The 19,302-nt window shown below is 39.1% G+C and overlaps 1 protein-coding gene across 5 annotated transcripts in view; it reads left to right on the plus strand.

The window, feature by feature from the left end:
• The window catches only part of LOC5566521 (carnitine O-palmitoyltransferase 1, liver isoform), a 155,975-nt gene extending 140,717 nt beyond the window's left edge, over positions 1–15,258 (plus strand). For 4 of the 5 annotated variants that reach the window (XM_021845450.1, XM_001650864.2, XM_021845452.1 and 1 more), the window contains exons 9-12: positions 5,322–5,460; positions 5,536–5,784; positions 5,850–6,209; positions 13,920–15,258. In XM_021845450.1, the coding sequence (XP_021701142.1) occupies positions 5,322–5,460; positions 5,536–5,784; positions 5,850–6,209; positions 13,920–14,039 (868 nt within the window). In that variant the 3' untranslated portion in view covers positions 14,040–15,258. The remainder of the gene's footprint in view (positions 1–5,321; positions 5,461–5,535; positions 5,785–5,849; positions 6,210–13,919) is intronic. The other variant, XR_002500612.1, reaches the window with a different exon arrangement.
• Positions 15,259–19,302: the final 4,044 nt, after the last annotated feature.

A 19,302-nucleotide genomic window follows, 5' to 3' on the forward strand; every position in this document is an offset into this window, starting at 1 on the left:
CCTACACAAAAGACAATCCAGAGGCGAAGTTGGTAAGGGCACTATCAAACTGAGGTAGAAGGACAAAGAAAAGGCGTCTACTATAGAGGCGCCTTTTTTATTTCCCCCTCTTCGAATTAGGCAGACGAATTCCTTGTGGCTGAACGGTAAACCGTGTTCCAATACCGGATTGAGACAGGTCCACGGGAAGCCCAACAGAGTACTGAACATCACCGAAGGGCAGAGAGCGACGAGCACTGGAGTTCAATTCGCTGGTAATCGTTGCAGTTTTGCGCTGCTCCTCCACTCAAACTCAAGCGACGGGAAAAGAGGAAGCGACCGATCCGAGGTCGGAAATCGACCACGAGTACAACGGCGGAGCAACTACCAGTCCGCGGCTGAGAAGAAACAGCTAATGCCAAGCGATCGGCCGAGTGGCTCAACTACAGCAAGAGTTGCAGAGCGTAGGCGGTCCTTGAGTACTATTAGCATGGTGACTGTGATCACAGAAGATTAGCCTAAGGGCTGAAGAGGGCCGTGGGCCATTGAGCAGCAATGACTGCCTGATAGATAGAAAGTTAGGGACAGATAGAGTAACCAGATAGCTTTGCCCTGGGCGCGTGGGTGTGCAATTGGCAAAATCGAATATACAATGTGGCTCAAACGAATTAGTGGCTCTTTTCTTTCATTTTGGATTGAGGAAAACCTAATAATGGTACGAAGGTTCTAATTCCATGATTTTTCATTCTGATTTACAAGGGTGTCAAGAGGGCCAACAATTAGATTTGGCCGAATTTGGTCGGAGTATTCCGGAATCGGCTCCGGTAGGCTGTAATGTGGACATTTTCAGAAGTCTCAGAAGACAGACAGAAGAAGACATTTTTCCAATAAATCAAACATAAAATTCTTCGTCTTGTTTTCGGCGTTACGTTCCAACCGGGATATAGCCAGCTTCTCAGCTTAGTGTTCTTATGAGAACCTCTACAGTTTTTTACTGAGAGTTTCCTTTGCTGATTGACCATTTTAGCATTTTTACATCGTGTGGCAGGTACGAAACAAGAGTATTTGGTTTGCTGAAAAGCTGTGCGTTTACTACTACGGCTATATGGGCCTTTCAGACAAAAAATTATTTTACCCAAATACCATTTCCGTTACGACAATAATTATAAAAAAATGATACAGAGCCCGTTCGATTTTGCCACGATTAGATTTTGACAACCCGGAAATGCATATATGAATCATTGATCAGTCACCAATCCGTTTAATATCAATGTTTTTGTAGGCCTTTTTGAGGCTTACCATATTCAAAATAGGTATATGTAATTACGGTGATAAAAGTTTGTATAAAAACAATCGTTTGATTTTGGCACGGTTTGATTTAGGTAATATGAAAATTTTTGGCACGAGCACTAATCGGCATCATTCGGCAAATCGTAATTCATTTTTTTACCTATAAATAAAACGACATTTTATCGTTGATGAATCATAACTTTTGGCTTAAATCGAAATGTTGCAACCAGTTCAAATAGGACTCCAGAAAAATCTCTAGAGATTCATTCTAGAATTCTCCTCCAAATTTTTTCAGTGACACTTCCAGAAATTTCTCCAGGAATTGTTTTGAAATTTCTTCCAGGGATTTTACCAGAAATTTTTCCATTATATTATCTACCGTAATATCTACAGCAATTTCTCCAGGAATTCCACTAGTGGTTTTGCCTGACATTCCTTCAGAAAAAAAACTTTTTGCTTCCAGATATTTTAGACCGGTTCCGATAAGAAGAAAACACCTTCAGCAATTCGTTCAGGAATTTTGCCAGGAGTTCCTCCAGGGATTCCTCTAAGGGTTATTCCAGGAATTTTAGTAGGGATATTTCTGCAGGAATCCCTCTAGCGATTTCGCCAGAAGTTTCTGCCGGAATGCCTCCAGAGATTGCTCCAGTAAAACCTTCACTAGAATTTCTCCAAGAATTTTTCAAGGAACTGTTCCATGAATTATGGCAGATGTTACTTCAAGGACTCCTCCAGAGACTCCTCTAAAGATTCTCCCAGCAGTTTCTCCTGATATTTCGTCATAAATTCTTCCATTGACTTCTCCAAGGATTCCTCTTGAAAAATCTCTACATGGATTTTCATAGACATCTGTCTTCAAGGCATTTTTCAGGTTACACTAAGTACGACAATTTCTTCAAGGATTACTCCAGATATTTCTACAGTGATTTATCCAGAAATTCCTCAGGTAGCCCCGTCGAGATTCCTTTAGAAATTATTCTTGAGATTTCCTCCAGAGATCACTCCAGTAATTCTTCTGGAGATTCCACAAAACATTCTATGAATTGTAAAAGAAATAACTTCATGAATTGCTATAGGAAATCCTCAAAAGATTCCTTCAGGAATTCTCCCAGGGATTCCTCCAGAACAAATCAAGGCAATCCTTCATGGATACCCCTTAAAATTTCTCCAGACCTTCGTTCTGGGCTTCCAAAAAATCCTCCACGAATTTATCCACAAATTCCTTTAGAAATTCTTACAGAGATTAACCCATGAATTTCTCCAGGATTTTCTCCGCAATTGATTTTTTACAGAGTTTCCTCCAGGAACTCCTCTCCTGATGGAGGTTTTCGATAAATCCCTGGATAAGTTCCTGGAACAATCCCGGAAAAATCTCTAGAAAAAAAAACTTAGAGTTATCCATAGTGAATCCCACGTTGAATTCCTGGAAGAATCCCTGGAGAAATTCTTGCAGGAGCCTATGGAGGGATTCCTGAAGATATCCCTGGAACAATTTCTAGAGGAAACCATGCAGAGATTTTTCTAGAGCGATCCCTGGAGAAAGAGAAACTCCTGTAGGAATCTATGGACGATTCTGCTTCGCAAATCTCACGCTTGAGATTTTCTTGTAAAATCACTTAATCATACTCAAGCCGTCAAAAATGATTCAGTCATAAACCCGTCAAAAACTCGTGAAAACTGAATTTTGTTGTTCATGTAAGGAAGGACTAGGGTGCCGGTACCAATGGTTGTAATCCACCAGTAGATTGGACTATGGAATAAAACATACATTTTTCGATAAAAACGACATGTGCTATTTTTGGTGGATAGATCTCCTCTAGTTTAGTCGATTTACCAAATTTCAGCTTTTTATTTTATCAAAAAGTCATATAAATAATTAAGCTTACGCAAAAAACTTGCTCCCTTGCACCAATAGTTGCCGTCGTGTTCCAGTAGTGGATCAACGGATGGAACCAGTTTTTAAATTGGATGTATAAAAATTAAGAAAAGTCCCAGAGATGATCTTTATGCTTCATTCGAAAGATATTAGTTGCTGTTTCGAGGGAAAAATGTTAAACCTGTGTAAAAATTTACCATTTTGTTTAAAATTCCTAGTATCATTCCCGAACGTCTACTACTGGAGCACTAGCGCAACTACTGGAACACGTGTACCAATAGTGGCACAAGCGATTTTATGTTAAAAAATTAGTTTTATCACTTTTTTATATTTTTCCCATATAGTAGAGGTTGAAATCTTTCTGTTGACGCCAAAAGATCTGTGTTAAGGCTTTTCGTTATTTTGTTATAATTTTTTATAGCTTAGGTAGTCCACTAATGGCACTGGCACCCTAATATAATTCTACCAGGTCAACAAAAAATCTGGGCTTTGTGCGAGAAAACTGTGGAAATACGCGGCAATGAATCAAACGGATGAGTCAACTCGCACATGATATTTTGGCTGCTGAGTTGCGTGGTTGACAACTCACGCATGAAAAATCTCAAACGTGAGTTTTTACAAACCTATTCTGAAAAAATCCCAGGAGAAATCGCTAGAGGATTCTAGATTTTACTGGAGGATATTTTTCAGCGGTTTTCTTAATGTCATCTATGGAAAAATTCTTAGGATAATTTCTGATGAAATTCTTGCAGGTATTCATGGGAGAATCTTTGAAGAAATTTCAAGAGGAACTCTTGGAAGAATCTCCGGAGATTTGTTTTTGGAGGCCCAGGAGAAATCCTTGGCATAAGTCATGTAGCGATTGCACTAGTGGTTATACTGGGTGAATTCCTGGAAATTCCTGAAGAATCCCTTGAGAAATTCGTGAGTTGTAAAACAGCTGGATAGTAGAATCCCTGGAACGATCCTTGGAGAAATCCAGGAAGAAATCTCCCGGGGGATATTCTTTGTATGTATAAGTGGACGATTCCTCGGAGGAAATTCTGGAGAAATATCTTGAGTAATTTTTGAAGAGATCGTCCTAGCGTAACACCTGGTGGAAATCCTGAAAATATGCTTGCAGGGATATTCTGCAAGAAAAGTGGTAGATTTTCCTGGAGGAATCCTTTTAGAGTTCTCTGGAAGATTTTCTATAGGAATTTCTGAAAGAATACCACAAGAAATCGCTTGAAAAATCCCTTGCGAAATTTCCGGATAAATTTCGGAGTATTCCTCGAAGGATTTTTGAAACAGATCCTGGATCGTTAGAGAAGTTCCTGGAAGCATCCTAGTAAAGATTTTACTGGAGGGATCTAGTTCTAGAGGATCTAGAAGAAACTATAGTGTTTTTGAAACGATTCGATATTTCAATTTCAAATTCAAGTCATGCATACAAAAAACCTTGAAATGTCACTTGGGTTATCATGACATTGGTCTTCTTCTTTTCCACTCATATCTCCTACGTAGCTACCGTATGAGAATATGGAGAATATAAATCTATGAAATGCTTATTGAATTATTGTATATATTCAACCATCATTTCTCAATTTTTCCGTTATCGCAACAACTTTATCGAAGCTATCGATTATTTTGAAGTTTCGGAAATTTCCCGAGATTTTTGAAAAATCCCATACAAACAAATAGATATAGAATGTAAATTGATGATTTTGTGATATTCTTTTAACACTAGCGATTTATTTTAATCAACTTCAAAATCTGTTTAACAGATACTTTTGACTAGTGAAACAAAAATCATGTTATAATTATAAGAAACACGAAACTCCACACTAACAATATATCAGACTGGGTTACGTAATTACTAACTACTTCTAAAGCTTGTTTCTATGCTATAGGTATCTAATTCCAAATGCACTAGCTTCATATTATCCGTATTGTTGTTAATAATATCCTTAACACTTAACTAGAAACGATTATCGCTAATTCAAAAAATTTTTTTTTTAGATTTAGTTCAGTATTGTGATTAGCTTTTTTACTATTAGCTTGACAGCATGACGTCTCAAAAATTGAACTGCACGAAACTACTACTGTATGTACTTTAGGTTAACTAGAGTACAGTCGAGTATCAAGAATTTAACGACTCTATTTATTTCTTCGCTCCAATTTGTTCGTCGTACAGATATGATGAAAATGGAAACACCCTCGGTATTCCAGAGTTTGAACCACCAAAGCCGAAACGCCTTGCGTTCGATCTTGACAATCCGGTAGCGCTGGACGCTATCCAAGAGGCTCACCTCGCCTCGCAAAAGCTACTCAACGTAAGTTTCCTCCTAATATCCCCATTTGTATTAGAAATGTGATTCTAATTATGATTTTCTTTGTTCTAACGAAAGGATGTGGACCTGCGCATATTCGTGCACGACGCCTACGGCAAGGGATTGATGAAGAAGTGTCGTCTATCGCCGGATGCCTATCTCCAGATGGCCCTGCAGTTGGCCTACTACCGGGACGCCGGAAAGTTCTCGCTAACCTACGAGGCGTCCATGACTCGCTTGTTCCGCGAAGGTCGTACCGAAACCGTCCGTCCCTGTACGATCGAGTCTGCGGCGTGGGTCAAGGCGATGGAGAATCCCAAGATTGGGGTGAGTGATTCGGAGAAATGGTCCCACAGTATACGTTCAATAATAATTTTTGTCCATTGATCCAGGTCGAAGAACGGGTAAAACTGCTGAACGCAGCCTGCGATCGTCACCAGCTAGGCTACCAGGACGCCATGTGCGGCAAGGGTATCGATCGGCACCTGTTCTGTCTGTACGTTGTGTCGAAGTATCTCGAGCTGGATTCGCCCTTCCTAAAGGAGGTGCTCAGCGAACCATGGCGGTTGTCCACTAGTCAAACCCCGCACGGCCAAACCGCCAAGATGGACCTGAAAAAGCATCCGAACTGTATCAGCGCTGGTGGCGGCTTCGGACCCGTGGCCGACGATGGCTACGGTGTGTCGTACATCGTGGCCGGCGAGGATTTGATATTCTTCCACATTTCGTCGAAGAAGAGCTGTGGAACGACGGTGAGTGAAATGATATCGAAACAACTCAAAAGTTGATTTTTGCTTCCACCAAATTGATATTCGCATGATAGGGTGCAGAGCTACTTTGGCACTTCCATGATTCACTTCAACATGGGGGGTTTTTCTCGGCTGAATTGTCTGCACTGCCATAGTGAACCAAAAGTGCCAAGAATAGGATCCGGCTCCCCATAAACATCAAAAAGGACTGGGTGATTTTAATATTACACAGTCATAGAATTTGGTTTAGCTGGAACTCAAATATTTTGGTTTTTGGGTTATTATTGAAACAAAACAAAAAGATTTCAAAAATGTTAACTTGTTGGCAACAATGTTTCTTTAAGCATTCTCATAAATACGCTTTTTCGTAAAGAAATAATCAATCAAATTTATTTTTTATTGTTTTAGGAACGAGAGGTTTTCTGCTAACATAATTGAAAGAATTTCTTTCGTAGTTTTTGGGAAGTAAGATAAAAACTATGTAGGTCTTTTCTGACAAAATTCCAACATGTACCTAATAACAAAAATTGTCGCACGAAATCATTGAAAATTCCTAATATAATTCCAACAAATTTCACAGAAAAATCCTTGCATAGAATGCTGATGCCTATTGCTATACGACTCCTCTGCAGGCACTCCAGAAATTCTTTCTCTAGCCTCTAGGAAGAACTTCAGGAATCCTTCCAGTGATTCGCCAAGATATTTTTTTCAGGAAACATTCCTTCAGGGACAGATATTTTTTCTAAAGTCTAGATTCCTTCCACCTAGTAATACACTCTGAAATGTCTCCTGGAAGCTTTGAAAAATTCCTCCTGAATTTTTTCTATGAAATTCTTCATCAAGTTATTGCTGATATCTCCATTAATTTCAGAAAGGATTTATATGAAAACTCTTTCAGAATTTTCTATGTTTTCACAAATTTCTTAAGTTTTCTGTTGTAATTAATTTAGGATTTTTTTTGGTTCAGAAAACCATAGATCTTCAGAAGTATTTACACAGATTTTCTAGTAATTCTTCAAGTCATTTCCCCAAGGGTTCCTTAAAACATTCTCCGACGGATTCTCTCAGGAATTTCTTTAGAAATAACTCCAGTGATGATTCTGGGTAATCCTTCAGGAACTTATCAATGTTTTTTTTTCATCAATTCTCTTCCTGTAAAAAATTATCGAGCAAAAATATAGAGAACCAAATTTGAATATGTGAATAATTGGTCACCTTACGTTCGATCACACAGCGCAAACGGTAATTTGAATCTTCAGATTTGAGCCCTTGGTTTTGGTTTAGTTCTATCTTGCCCTTCATTATGTCAGGGATTCCCCAAGCATACTTTAATGTGAACGAATGTGCGTCCCAGCCAGCGTCCTAACAAAAAGGACAGCACTTGTAGTGCCATTATCTTGGTAACGAAGAGGTTTAGGAGTAAACTGTCGTCTGCAAAGCTGATCATAGGACTGGTGACTTCCACTTGGTGAATTATTTAATTAAGAATTCACTCTCCAGGTGGCACACAGACTTAGGGGCCTTCCTTAGCCGAGCCGAGTGAGTCCGTGGCTACAAAGCAAAGCCATGCTGAAAGTGTCTGGATTCGATTCCCGGTCGGTCCAGGATCTTTTCGTAATGTAAATGTCCTTGACTTCCCTGGCATTGGGTATCAACGTACTCTGCAACACGATATACAAATGCGAAAAATGGCAACATTGGCAAAGGAAGCTCTCTGTTAATAACTGTGGAAGGGCACATTGAGAAGCAGGCTCTGTCCCAGTGAGGACGTAATGCCAAGAAGAAGAAGTGGCGCACAGACTCCAACCAAAAAAGAGCAATATACGAAATAAATTTTCGGCGTACAAATATCTGTTTCGCTTGTATCTCACTCCATTACACAATGGTCGGAAAAAAGTTTGACCAAAACTTTTCTGGTTGGTTGGTTTGACTTTATTAACGAGATTTTTAGCCCTGGGCTAGTTCATCTCGGGACCAACGGCTTTACTTCCCTTCCGAAGGAAGTCGTCACTATAACTTTTTACGTCATAAGTGACTATGTCGGGGATGGGATTCGATCCCAGGTCCTCGGCGTCCTAATCGAAAAAATATGTAATCTGAATGTGTTAGGTTATGTTGTTATTATATCAGAAGGGACTATTCACAAATCACGTATTTTTTTATCGCTTTTTAAAAATGCGTTTTCATTAAAAAGCAATGAAATTTGGAGGAAACCACAAACTTCGTTTGTATTTGATCGAATTTGATCGAAATGTGTATGAAGATGAAGAGTGGATAAATATATTTTAGATGAACCTAGTATGAAAAATATCGTCAAAATATGTAAAATATCCTATTATTCAAATAGCGCTATCTTGAAAAGCAGCAAATTAAATGTAAACTATTCGAAATGCCGGCGACATGACGCGACAATAGTTGTTTTTCATGTTAAAAATAATTATTGAATAGTACTAAAAGTTTAATATTTTTTCCATTCTCATGCTTGATAAAAGTTGTGAACCATCAGCTTTAAGATAGTGCATAACAATAGGGAAATATTGCTTTCCTAAAATATGAATAGTTTATTTTATCATCACATTTTTTTACTTCAGCCGATTTGACGGTATATAAATCACAGAAACTTCAATTTAAATTCAATTTTAAACAGGGGTCATAATAATTAGGTATATTTTAAAATAATAAAAAACATAAAAATCTCTACATAATTGTTGATAGTTTTGGCCCTTTCTTTAAATGGAGCCCGGCAAATTGTGCAGTGCTGAGATACAAAATGATATTTGAAAGTTGTTAAAATTAATTAAGTCTTTATGGCTAAGTCCTATAATTAGTTAGACAAAGATGAATAACTAACTAACTGCTATTTGCGTGAAACCTTATTAGTTCGAGAAACACAATTCCAAGATGGCTCTAGTGAGCAAACATTTTATTTGCACATATACCAGTCCAGTGATGAGATACAAAATTGAAGTCTTCAACAAATTTGTTCAACTGAATGAGATCTCTTCCCCTAAAAACTTATCAGCTCAAAAAACACTCACATGTTGGCGCTCTTGGGAAACATTTTATTCGCTTATATCTCAGACTAGATATGAAATTAAAGTTGGTGTCTTCTACAAAGCTGATCAACTCAATGAGACCTAATCGCCTGAAATCTTTAGTTACAATATAACTCCCAAAATGACGCTAATCGGCGTTCGCTAATATGTATATCCAGTGATAAGATACAAAGTTGATCAACTAATTGAGACTTCTTCTTCCTCTTCTTTCTGGCGTTACGTCCCCACTGGGACAAAGCCTGCTTCTCAGTTTAGTGTTCTTATGAGCACTTCCACAGTTATTCACTGAGAGCTTACTATGCCAATTGGGTTTATTCTACGACCGACGTGAGGTGACAATTGTCGGTCTCGTATAGCGAGGTGACAATTCTCGACTCGAGTGAAGTGACTCTCCATTTGATTTACACGGCGAGTCACTTCACTCGAGTCGAGAATTGTCACCTCGCTATACGAGACTGACAATTGTCACCTCACGCCAGTCGTAGAATAAACATAAATGACCATTTTTGCATGTGTATATCGTGTGGCAGGTACGAAGATACTCTATGCCCTGGGAAGCCGAGAAAATTTCCAACCCGAAAAGATCCTCGACCGGTGGGATTCGAACCCACCACCCTCAGCTTGGTCATGCTGAATAGCTGCGCGTTTACCGCTACGGCTAACTGATCGCTATGGCTAACTAATTGAGACATGTTCACCAAATGACATTTCATTCGTTTGTATCTCAGTTCAAACTTGGCGTAGTCGACAAAGCAGATCAACTCAATAAGACCTATTCGCCTAAAAACTAATTAGTTAAAAACTACTCCCAACATAGCGCTAGAGGAAAATATTTAATTCGCTTATATTTCAGTCCAATGATAAGATGCTGAGTTGGTGTCTTCGACAAAGTTGAACAATTAACAACTATTTGTAAAAACTCGTTTCTGGCTTGCAACGTTACGATCCCAAATTTACAAACCAAAATTTTAGGGTAGTTTCATACATATATTTACTTCAAAAATCAAATGTTTACTCCAAAAATTACAGTGTCATCCGGTACCAGTTTCTCAGTTTTTTTTTCATTTTCTTAACATGTCCTTCTCGTCTTTGACTGTCTTCTTGCTCTTACGAAGTTCCCGCTTCATTATTGCCCAGTACTGCTCCACCGGGCGCAGCTCCGGACAGTTTAGCGGATTCATGTCCTTTGGACCACTCCAGGACACTTTTAGAATAGTGGCATGATGCCAAATCTGTCCAAAATAGCGGAGCTTCGTCGTGCTGCTGCAAGAACGATAAAAGGCGCTTCCCGAGGCACTCAGATTTGTAGATCTCGCCATTTACTGTGCCCTTTGTCACGAAAGGCTCACACCTCAGTCCGCAAGAGCCGATGGCCTGCCAAATGAGATATTTGGAGGCGAACTTCGACATTTTCTGCTTCTTAAATTTGTCGTCCACACCGAACTTGCTCTTGCCGGTGAAAAACTCCATCCCCGGAATTTGCTTAAAATCGTTTCGTCGTCCATCACACAGCAGCATTATTTTGTCAGCATCTTCTCGTAGAGCTTCCGTGCCCGAGTTTTAGCCGTCGATTGTTGCCGCTCATCGCGGTTTGGGAAGTTCTGTACCTTGTATGTATGTAGTCCAGCTCTCTTCTTTGCATTCTGGACATAGCTCTGCGACATGCCGATCTTTTTAGCCAAATCACGGCTTGAGACGTTGGGATTAGCTTCAATCATACGCTTCACCTTTCCCTCCTCCTTTTTGTTCTCCGGTCCCGATTTTCTTGTAGCTCCTTTGTCGTGGTCCAACGTCAACCGCTTCAACACTCTGGTTACGGTTGAATGGTGAATGTTCAACATTTTTCCCAAATGCCGGTGCGACAGGTCAGGAAATTCCATATCTTTGGAAAGAATTTGTTCTCTCGACTCGCGTTGGATCACCTCCATTTTCGTTGAATCAAGTTTTACAGCATGTAAACAATACACATCAATGAGAAAGTGTGCAAAATTTTATTGATTTTTACCCAATGGTAGAAAAGTTATGCCCTGTTGAATGTGTCGCAATAATTTCGTGTTCGTGTTTAGTCGCAAATATTGTGTTCGTCAATATTGATGTCTCCAGCGATGAGAAAAAAAATATGGTGTCTTTGGCAAATTTGATCAACTAAATTAGATCTTTTTCTTTGAAAACTTACAGTTTGATTTTTTTTCAGTTGTTATTCCCAAGCGTCTCTGGGATATCTTCCAAAAATTTGTGTTTTTTTTTACACAGGTTTTATTTTCCTTTTATAGCAGCAGATTACTACAGAAAGTTCATTAGTAATTTATTCAGCAGGTATATCAGATATTGGTCCTGCTTTTCGCCAAAATTTATCCCAATATTTCGGCCAGAAAATTCATCCAAAAGTCGTTTTCTCAGTTTGGTTTGAAACTTCTCCAAAACAATTCCCAAAAAATTTTTAACTTTCAGTTGGAAATTTTTACTGAATGTTCACCTAAAATTTAATATGTTTGCAATATTTGCTGTATCTCATGATACATCTGTATCAAAATAGTATCGTACAAAAGAGAATTAAGTCCTTGACGTATCTTTCGAACGCTAAAATATCATCTAGTCCGGTCTGTCTGAACACCAAGCACGTTAATGGTAATATGGGTAATATCGACCTTTTGAAACGAAAAAAAAAATATTGGGGATGCTTCCATATGTAATTTTGAAGTAACTTTAGAGCACTTTAATGCATTTTCTGAGAAAAAAAACTTACTTTTTTTGAAATTTATTTCACGAAGTGTATAAATTAAACATGATTCGTTCATCCAATTTTGAGAGTCGACTCTTTTGAATGACTCGTGAGTGAGTCGGAAGGTCATGGGTTCAATCCCAGGCCCGCCCCTTTCTTCGTACTTTGTAGTTGTATCTTTCACTTGCTTCTATCTTCCACTCTTAATATAGCACAGTTGATCTATCACAGTTCATAGCATTTGCCTGAACCATAGACGGACAAAAAAAACGTTTCCCTACGCATCATTCTTCAATCATTAGCCCGTATAGGCCTGAGTGAAGGAAAAATTACTTAAACTCCCACCGCTCAGCGAGTACTTACAGATTTAAATTATTTTTTGTCAGTATACTGGTACACATATCTAGTTTCTAAAAGTGGCCAAAGTATTTCAGGAATGTTCATGTGTCCGCAGTTATTCAGGTGGGTTACTGGGTCAGGTCGGCTGAAAAGGGTGCTGTACTTCTGTGCCCCTGGAGGTAGGCAAATTTCAAGTTACAGATAATTTCCTGAAACTGCTATAATGTGGCCACTATATCAAGGAATTTTAAGAAAAACGCATCAGTGTAAACCTGTTGAGAAACTATTGAATTGGATAACCTTGTGTCCTGCATTTGTTTGGGTCCCCATGATGTCTCAAATTTAGGAAGAAGTGGCCAATTTGCATCCAAACATATGTGTCAAGCCCATGGGAACGTATTTCAGTAAATTATTATGTTTAATCCCTACAGTTAGAGAATTGAAACTGTTTAGTATCCAACAAATATATAGCCGGTTCTTTGGGACATTATGCCCGAGTGGTCACATCCAGTACATTCTAAACGATGCTTACCTCTTCATTTATAATGTTGAATGTCAGATCTTAATGATTAATGCGAATTGAAATGATTGCCATTGCGAGATCCTTTGGCCACTTTTAAGAACTTGATATTCAAATAATTTTTTGACAGTACAGTCGAAGCTCGTTATAGCGACAACTTTTATAGCGACAAAAGCTCTCTATAGCAACATTTTTCAGTCCCTTGAAAAATATTTCAATGTTAAAACTATTCTCTATAGTGACATTTCTCTATTACGACGGTTCCTTGCGATGTCGTTATAACAAGCTTCGACTGTATACTGAAAAAAATATTTGAATCCGTTAAGTATTCGCTGAGCGGTAAGAGTTTACGCCTCTCTGCCATAAATTTACCACCCCTACACCTTCCCGCATAAACTGGCGTAGATGTAGGGGTATATCCGGTCTACTGTGGGAGCCAGTTTAATGCATCATCAATTCATCCCCCTTCCCCTTATTGGTCTGCATTCTGACGTGGCAGGCGCCATTGTTGCCAATAAAATAGAAGATCATCAGCACTTATACACTGAGGGTGTCTTTTAATCCCAAGCATTTATCTAGTTGGTTCCTTGTGAAAGTGCAGCTGATCTGGCGATACTGGAGTAGCAACCACGGGCGGCTTTTATCTAGTTGGTTCCTTGTGAAAGTGCAGCTGATCTGGCGATACTGGAGTAGCAACCACGGGCGGCTAATCTAGCTCAAGCTCAATCATTTATTTAATTTTCTTTAGGTTTAGAATTAGAACACTGACTTATAACATGCCTATTGTTTCATTACCTTGGCAGCTTTGGAGTTGCATGTTACTTTAGGAATGTATTCAAGTATTTAAATTCAAGAATGTATACAGTTTTCAAGGGGTGCTCATTCCACCTAATTCGTGAAACCGCCCGACTACTCCTGAATAGTTCAGAAGGTTACAAGTTTCTAAGGTTTTTCGATACTCGTTTATTTATAAACGCGTCCATGGCTGTTTCTGTTACTCTCAACCCAATCAAAAATTGACCCTCAAACAAAAACACTTTCTGACCCTTCTCTTCTTTTGTGCATTCTATTTCCAGGATTCGGAACGTTTCGCCCAACAGATCGCGAGGGCACTGGCCGACATCAAGCACCTGTTCGAGCAATACAAAACGCAACAGCAAAAGCAGAAGAGCGTAACCAACGGTACGGCAAACTAGAAATTCGTTCGTAATTTGGGGCAACCTGCTGTCTCTGTGCAGTAAGAAGAAGTGGAAGTGTCTGTTGTTCGGCACTTCCCGCAAACGACCAGAACTGATTAATCAACGAACATATCCACCGTTTTAAAGAAAGAAAGAAAGCGCGCGAGTAGCAGTCAATAGCCCCACCCGTCGTGCGTGACTGCTATCACCTTGTTTTGTTATTACTACTACTGTTTAAGTTATATAATTCTTGTAAATTAATATGTTTATTAGGAAAACAAGTTTTCTTTTAGTGCAGCACCATTTTATGTTTCGTATAAGAGAAAGTAGGTTGCGTTGATATTAAAATAAAACATGTTTTGTTGAGAGTTTTTAGAATTAGACAAACGGATACTGAAGAACACTCGATGAATAAAAATGGATCTTTCATACAACTCTTTTGAACTGTCTTGTTTAATTGAATGCGAGAAAACTGAAATTTTCTAAAAGACTACTTTTGACTATAGGCTGTTTTACACATCCAATTTTGCGTGCGACAATGCTTATTACAATCGACGGAGCCAAAATTAAAGGCAATCAACACTGGTTCGATAGACTTTATTCAGTATGTATGCCAAGATTATTAGTATTTTCAGTGATAGCTGCAATCATTAGTGGTAGGACAAGTGTATATTTTCGGTGACTGTTTTTTTACCCTTAAAAGTAAAACGTTTGATTATCCTTAATTTGAAATTTTACCTGTACAAAAGTCTGTTAGTGAAAGCAAGAAGAGATAGGAAGAAAAAGAGACAGAAAAAGTACATCGTTGAAACTACACACCAAAAATGAAAGTGTAACGTACCTAAACAATATAAGTATCATACTGTTGAGAAATGTTAGAAAGGAAACTGCATCCAGAAATGGATGCTGTCTCTCAGGTAATGGGCAAGGCTTCCCGCATCAGATGATTTTCCTGTTTTCTGGAGTAGCCTTTTTCAAAAAAATCGAACTCAAACCCAACTTAGTCTAATCCCAATTTGATGCAATTATCAATGCAATTTATCGAAAACATAGAGCGACACGCAGAGAAACACATGTGTCAAACATATTAGATATTTAAGACTTAAGAGACGCATTAGAATTATTATATTTAGATCACCCGTTGATGGAAACTGAAAGAAGCTGTAGCATAAATATTCTAACAGAAGCGAATATAGAGAGGCGAAAGTAATGAGAGATTTGGTGGAATATAAGTAAACTTATGAAACTACATTTTGGTCCAGAAATGTTGAGAAACTCCATTTTACTTTTGATTTCTTCGGCAAATTGTTTCACGAAGTGTTTCCGGGCGAGTCCTTCACCAATTTCTCTATGTATGAACTATCCACAAGGATTCCATTGACTTCTTCTTCTTGGCATTAACGTCCTCACTGGGACAGAGCCTGCTTCTCGGCTTAGTGTTCTCATGAGCACTTCCACAGTAGTTAAGGCTAAGTAGCCCGTCATTCGTTTTGGCAACAATGATGAATTTTCAGCTTGCATTTCAAAGTGAGAAAACTCAGTCTTGGTAGTTCATATTGACTTGAAAAAGTATCACTGTACGCGCTAACATGCATAAAGTATGCTGATACTTTTTCAGCTGTGTCAGTGCAAAACCAACTGATTTTCTTTGATTCGAAAACGTGAGATGAATTAGCAACAATCATCAACGACGCGTACAAATTTCAATGACGGCCTACTTCGCCTTAACTGAGAGCTTTCTTTGTCAAAGTTGCCATTTTCGCATTCGTATATCTGTTAGCAGTAGGCGTTTGGACCTGAGTTTAATCATAGTAACCCTAGATAATAAATGAAAAAATAAATCTTGTCATTCACTGTTCAACTCTCAAACCAAACAGTAGTTCCAGGTCCGTTACACTCGGGCTCAGATTGAGTACCACTTCTAGTACTGCATTTGGTCCCTCGGTAGTGCAAAAGGTACCCAAGTTTGACAGGTCGCAGTACACTTTTAACAGCTTTCTAGATTACCTTATGAGCCATAAAATTTTGGGCAACTGCAAGGGACATGGAGGTCTTTAATTTGTCTTTGGTAGTTCTTTCTACGACAATATACTAAGAGGTTTTGAGCCCAGATTGAAACATTTCCACTGAAATATGTCACGAGTCAACTCTGAATTAAGCGGTGTTGGTGTTCAAGCAACTCACTGAAGGAGAGAATTTCCTCAAGTTACTCATCATAGTCATAGTCTGTCCAGTCTACCCTCAATAGAGCGATTAATCGGCAGAGACAACTGGATAACGTGGAAATTCGCTGTCGAGACGTTCTTAGAACTAGAAGACCTCTGGGAAGTTGTGAAACCAATACCTACCGCTGAAGGAGAAATTATTATTGATGCAACCAAAGATCGCAAGGCTCGCGCAAAAATAATTCTACTTTTGGATCCTGGTAATTACGTTCACGTCAAAGATGCGAAGACGGCCCGCGAGGTATGGGCGAAACTGGAGGCAGCTTTCGAAGATAATGGCCTTACGAGACGAGTAGGATTGCTGAGGAAACTCATTACAAGCAGCCTTTCATCGTGTGATTCTATGGATTCTTACGACAACGAAATCATCTCTACAGCTCATCAACTACGTGGGGTCGGATTTGAAATATCTGAAGAATGGATTGGGACCCTCTTGTTAGCTGGATTACCCGAAGAATACAATGCTATGCTATGCTGATGGCACTGGAAAATTCCGGTATCCCGATCACTGGTAATAGTATCAAAACAAAATTACTGCAGGAAGTTCATTCATCGTCGGACAAAAACGCATTTGTAGGTAAGCATGCACCAGATTCCGCTCATTTAAGGGAAGTTATGAATTCAAATTTTTATTATAAAATAACTATTGTGTCGATCAATATTATTTTTATGTCACAATGTAACTCCAAGTATAGATAATCAGCAGCAAAATAAAAATAATTTGAAAAACTTCAGTAAAAAAATATTTAATTGCATTTGTTACTGCATCTAAGTGTTCCTATGTCCGCTCACGGTAAACAGATTTCGAGACGAACTTACTAAAAAATGCATTATTTTGAATTTTGTTATTTATCCTGATATTTTTTATGGTCAAACCTTAGCTACTACTGCAATAAAGAAGGCTGTACACTAAAATCGACATTTCTTCAAAATTGTGTTTAATTTTTTGGATGAGCGGTTATTGGAACACACAAAAATACCTAGTGACCCAATAACCGCTCACGAGGTCTTGTGTTTTCAATGTGAATTATTTTATGAAGTGAAAATAATGTCAGACAACTTCATTTGAAAGTTGTTAATATTGCTAGCATATATCAGTGCGAAAACTTTTGGTTTTTGACACAAATAATCAATTTTTACACTAGTGAGCGGAAATAGGGGCATGAGCGGATACTGGTACATTGATGGTATACCCGTATAAGCAGAAGCAAGGCGCAAACCATCCAAGGTCAGCTGAGCAGCCGCCGAAGGGACCAAAATGCAAGCACTGCCACAAGTTCGGTCATATCGCAAGAGATTGTAGAAAGAAGAAGGGATCTGCATTTTCTGCGGTATTGTCCACCAACAGCGAAGAAGAGAGCGATGCCTGGTATTTTGACTCGGGAGCTTCAGATCATTTTACCAAGGATAAGTATTTATTAACGGAGCAACGACCGGCGACTGGCACAGTATTAGCAGCAGATAAGGCACCGATGAAGATCGAATTATCCGGAGTCGTTAAGCTAGCAGCAAAATGTTGTCCAGAAGAAGCTCCAATCGAGGTCAACAACGTGAAATACATTCCAGAGATGTCGAATAACTTGCTATCAGTAAGCCAGATTGTCCGTAGAGGCCATGAAGTACATTTCAGCAGAGATGGTGTAAAGGATATCAATCCAAGTGGAGCAGTAATTGCAACCGGCATCCATGATGTTCGCAAAGGTCTATTCAAGTTCGATGAAGATAAGAGCGCTGGAATGTCCTTAACATGTGTATCATCAAGCATGCAGCTGTGGCATCGAAGGATGGGCCATCTCAACATTTCCAGTTTGAAGCAGCTTAAATCTGGTTTAGCGTCTGGTGTTATGTTTGAAGAAACTGAAATTGAAAATTGCGTCGTATGTGCCATGGGAAAACAAACTCGCTTGCCGTTTCCGAAGAAAGGACACAGGGCGGATGAAGTTTTGGAGATTGTTCATTCTGATATCTGTGGACCCATGGAGGAAAAATCACTCGGTGGAAGTCGATATTATCTATCCTTCACTGATGATAAGACAAGACGAATTTTCATGTATTTTTTGGAACGAAAAAGTGAAGACGAAGTCATGCGAGCATTCAACCAATTCAGGAGTTTTGCTGAAAATCAAACTGGACGAAGGCTGAAAATGTTAAGAACTGATAATGGTAAGGAATTCACAAACAAAGCTTTCCAGAACCTTTTGAAGAAGCGTGGCAGACGACATCAGACATCAGCTGACTACAATCCAGAACAGAATGGTATGGCTGAGCGCGTTAATCGTACAATTGTGGAGCGAGCGCGCTGCATGTTATTTGAAGCGAAGTTACCGAAAGCTTTTTGGGCAGAAGCAGTAGCAGCGGCTACATATTTGGTAAATCGTTCTCCAACGAAGGGGCACAAGCAAACACCAGAAGAAGCGTGGTCTGGACGAAAACCAGGATTTGTCCCGAGTACGTGTGTTTGGATTAAAAGTCATGGTTCACGTTCCTCACAGCAAAAGAGATAGAAATGGGATGCAAAATCAAAAGAAGCTATTTTTGTAGGATATGAGGAAGAAACAAAAGCCTATCGTCTATACGATTCCGTTAAGAAGACCATATTCAAGAGTCGAGATGTTTTTTTTATCAATGAGTCAATAAAACGAGATTAAGAAAAAGGCAATAATCTATCAAAACGATCAAGAAATCACAATTTTGTTAGCCTAGATTTTTTAGAAGATATTCCTGTTACTAATTCGAATAATGAACAGCCACTCAATACTGGAGAAAAGACATTGCAAGTTTCCCATAATGGCGTGATTCCAGACGAACCCGATGATGACGATGAACTGCAAGACTCTGAGGTTTCGCAGTATTTTTCGCAAACAGAAAGCGGTAATGAAGATAGTTCTGACGATTCAAATGACGTGACAATAATGGCGCTCCCTCCACGAACAACTTCATACCCACCTTGTCACCGGTGTTGAGGCGCAGTGGACGAGAGCGCGCATTCCCTGGCAAGTATAACGATTATTATATTCCAAACAAAGGTTTGCCGTCGTACCCAATTACAGATATAT

This window comes from Aedes aegypti, chromosome 2 (genome assembly GCF_002204515.2).
Source record: "Aedes aegypti strain LVP_AGWG chromosome 2, AaegL5.0 Primary Assembly, whole genome shotgun sequence".
NCBI lineage: Eukaryota > Metazoa > Arthropoda > Insecta > Diptera > Culicidae > Aedes > Aedes aegypti.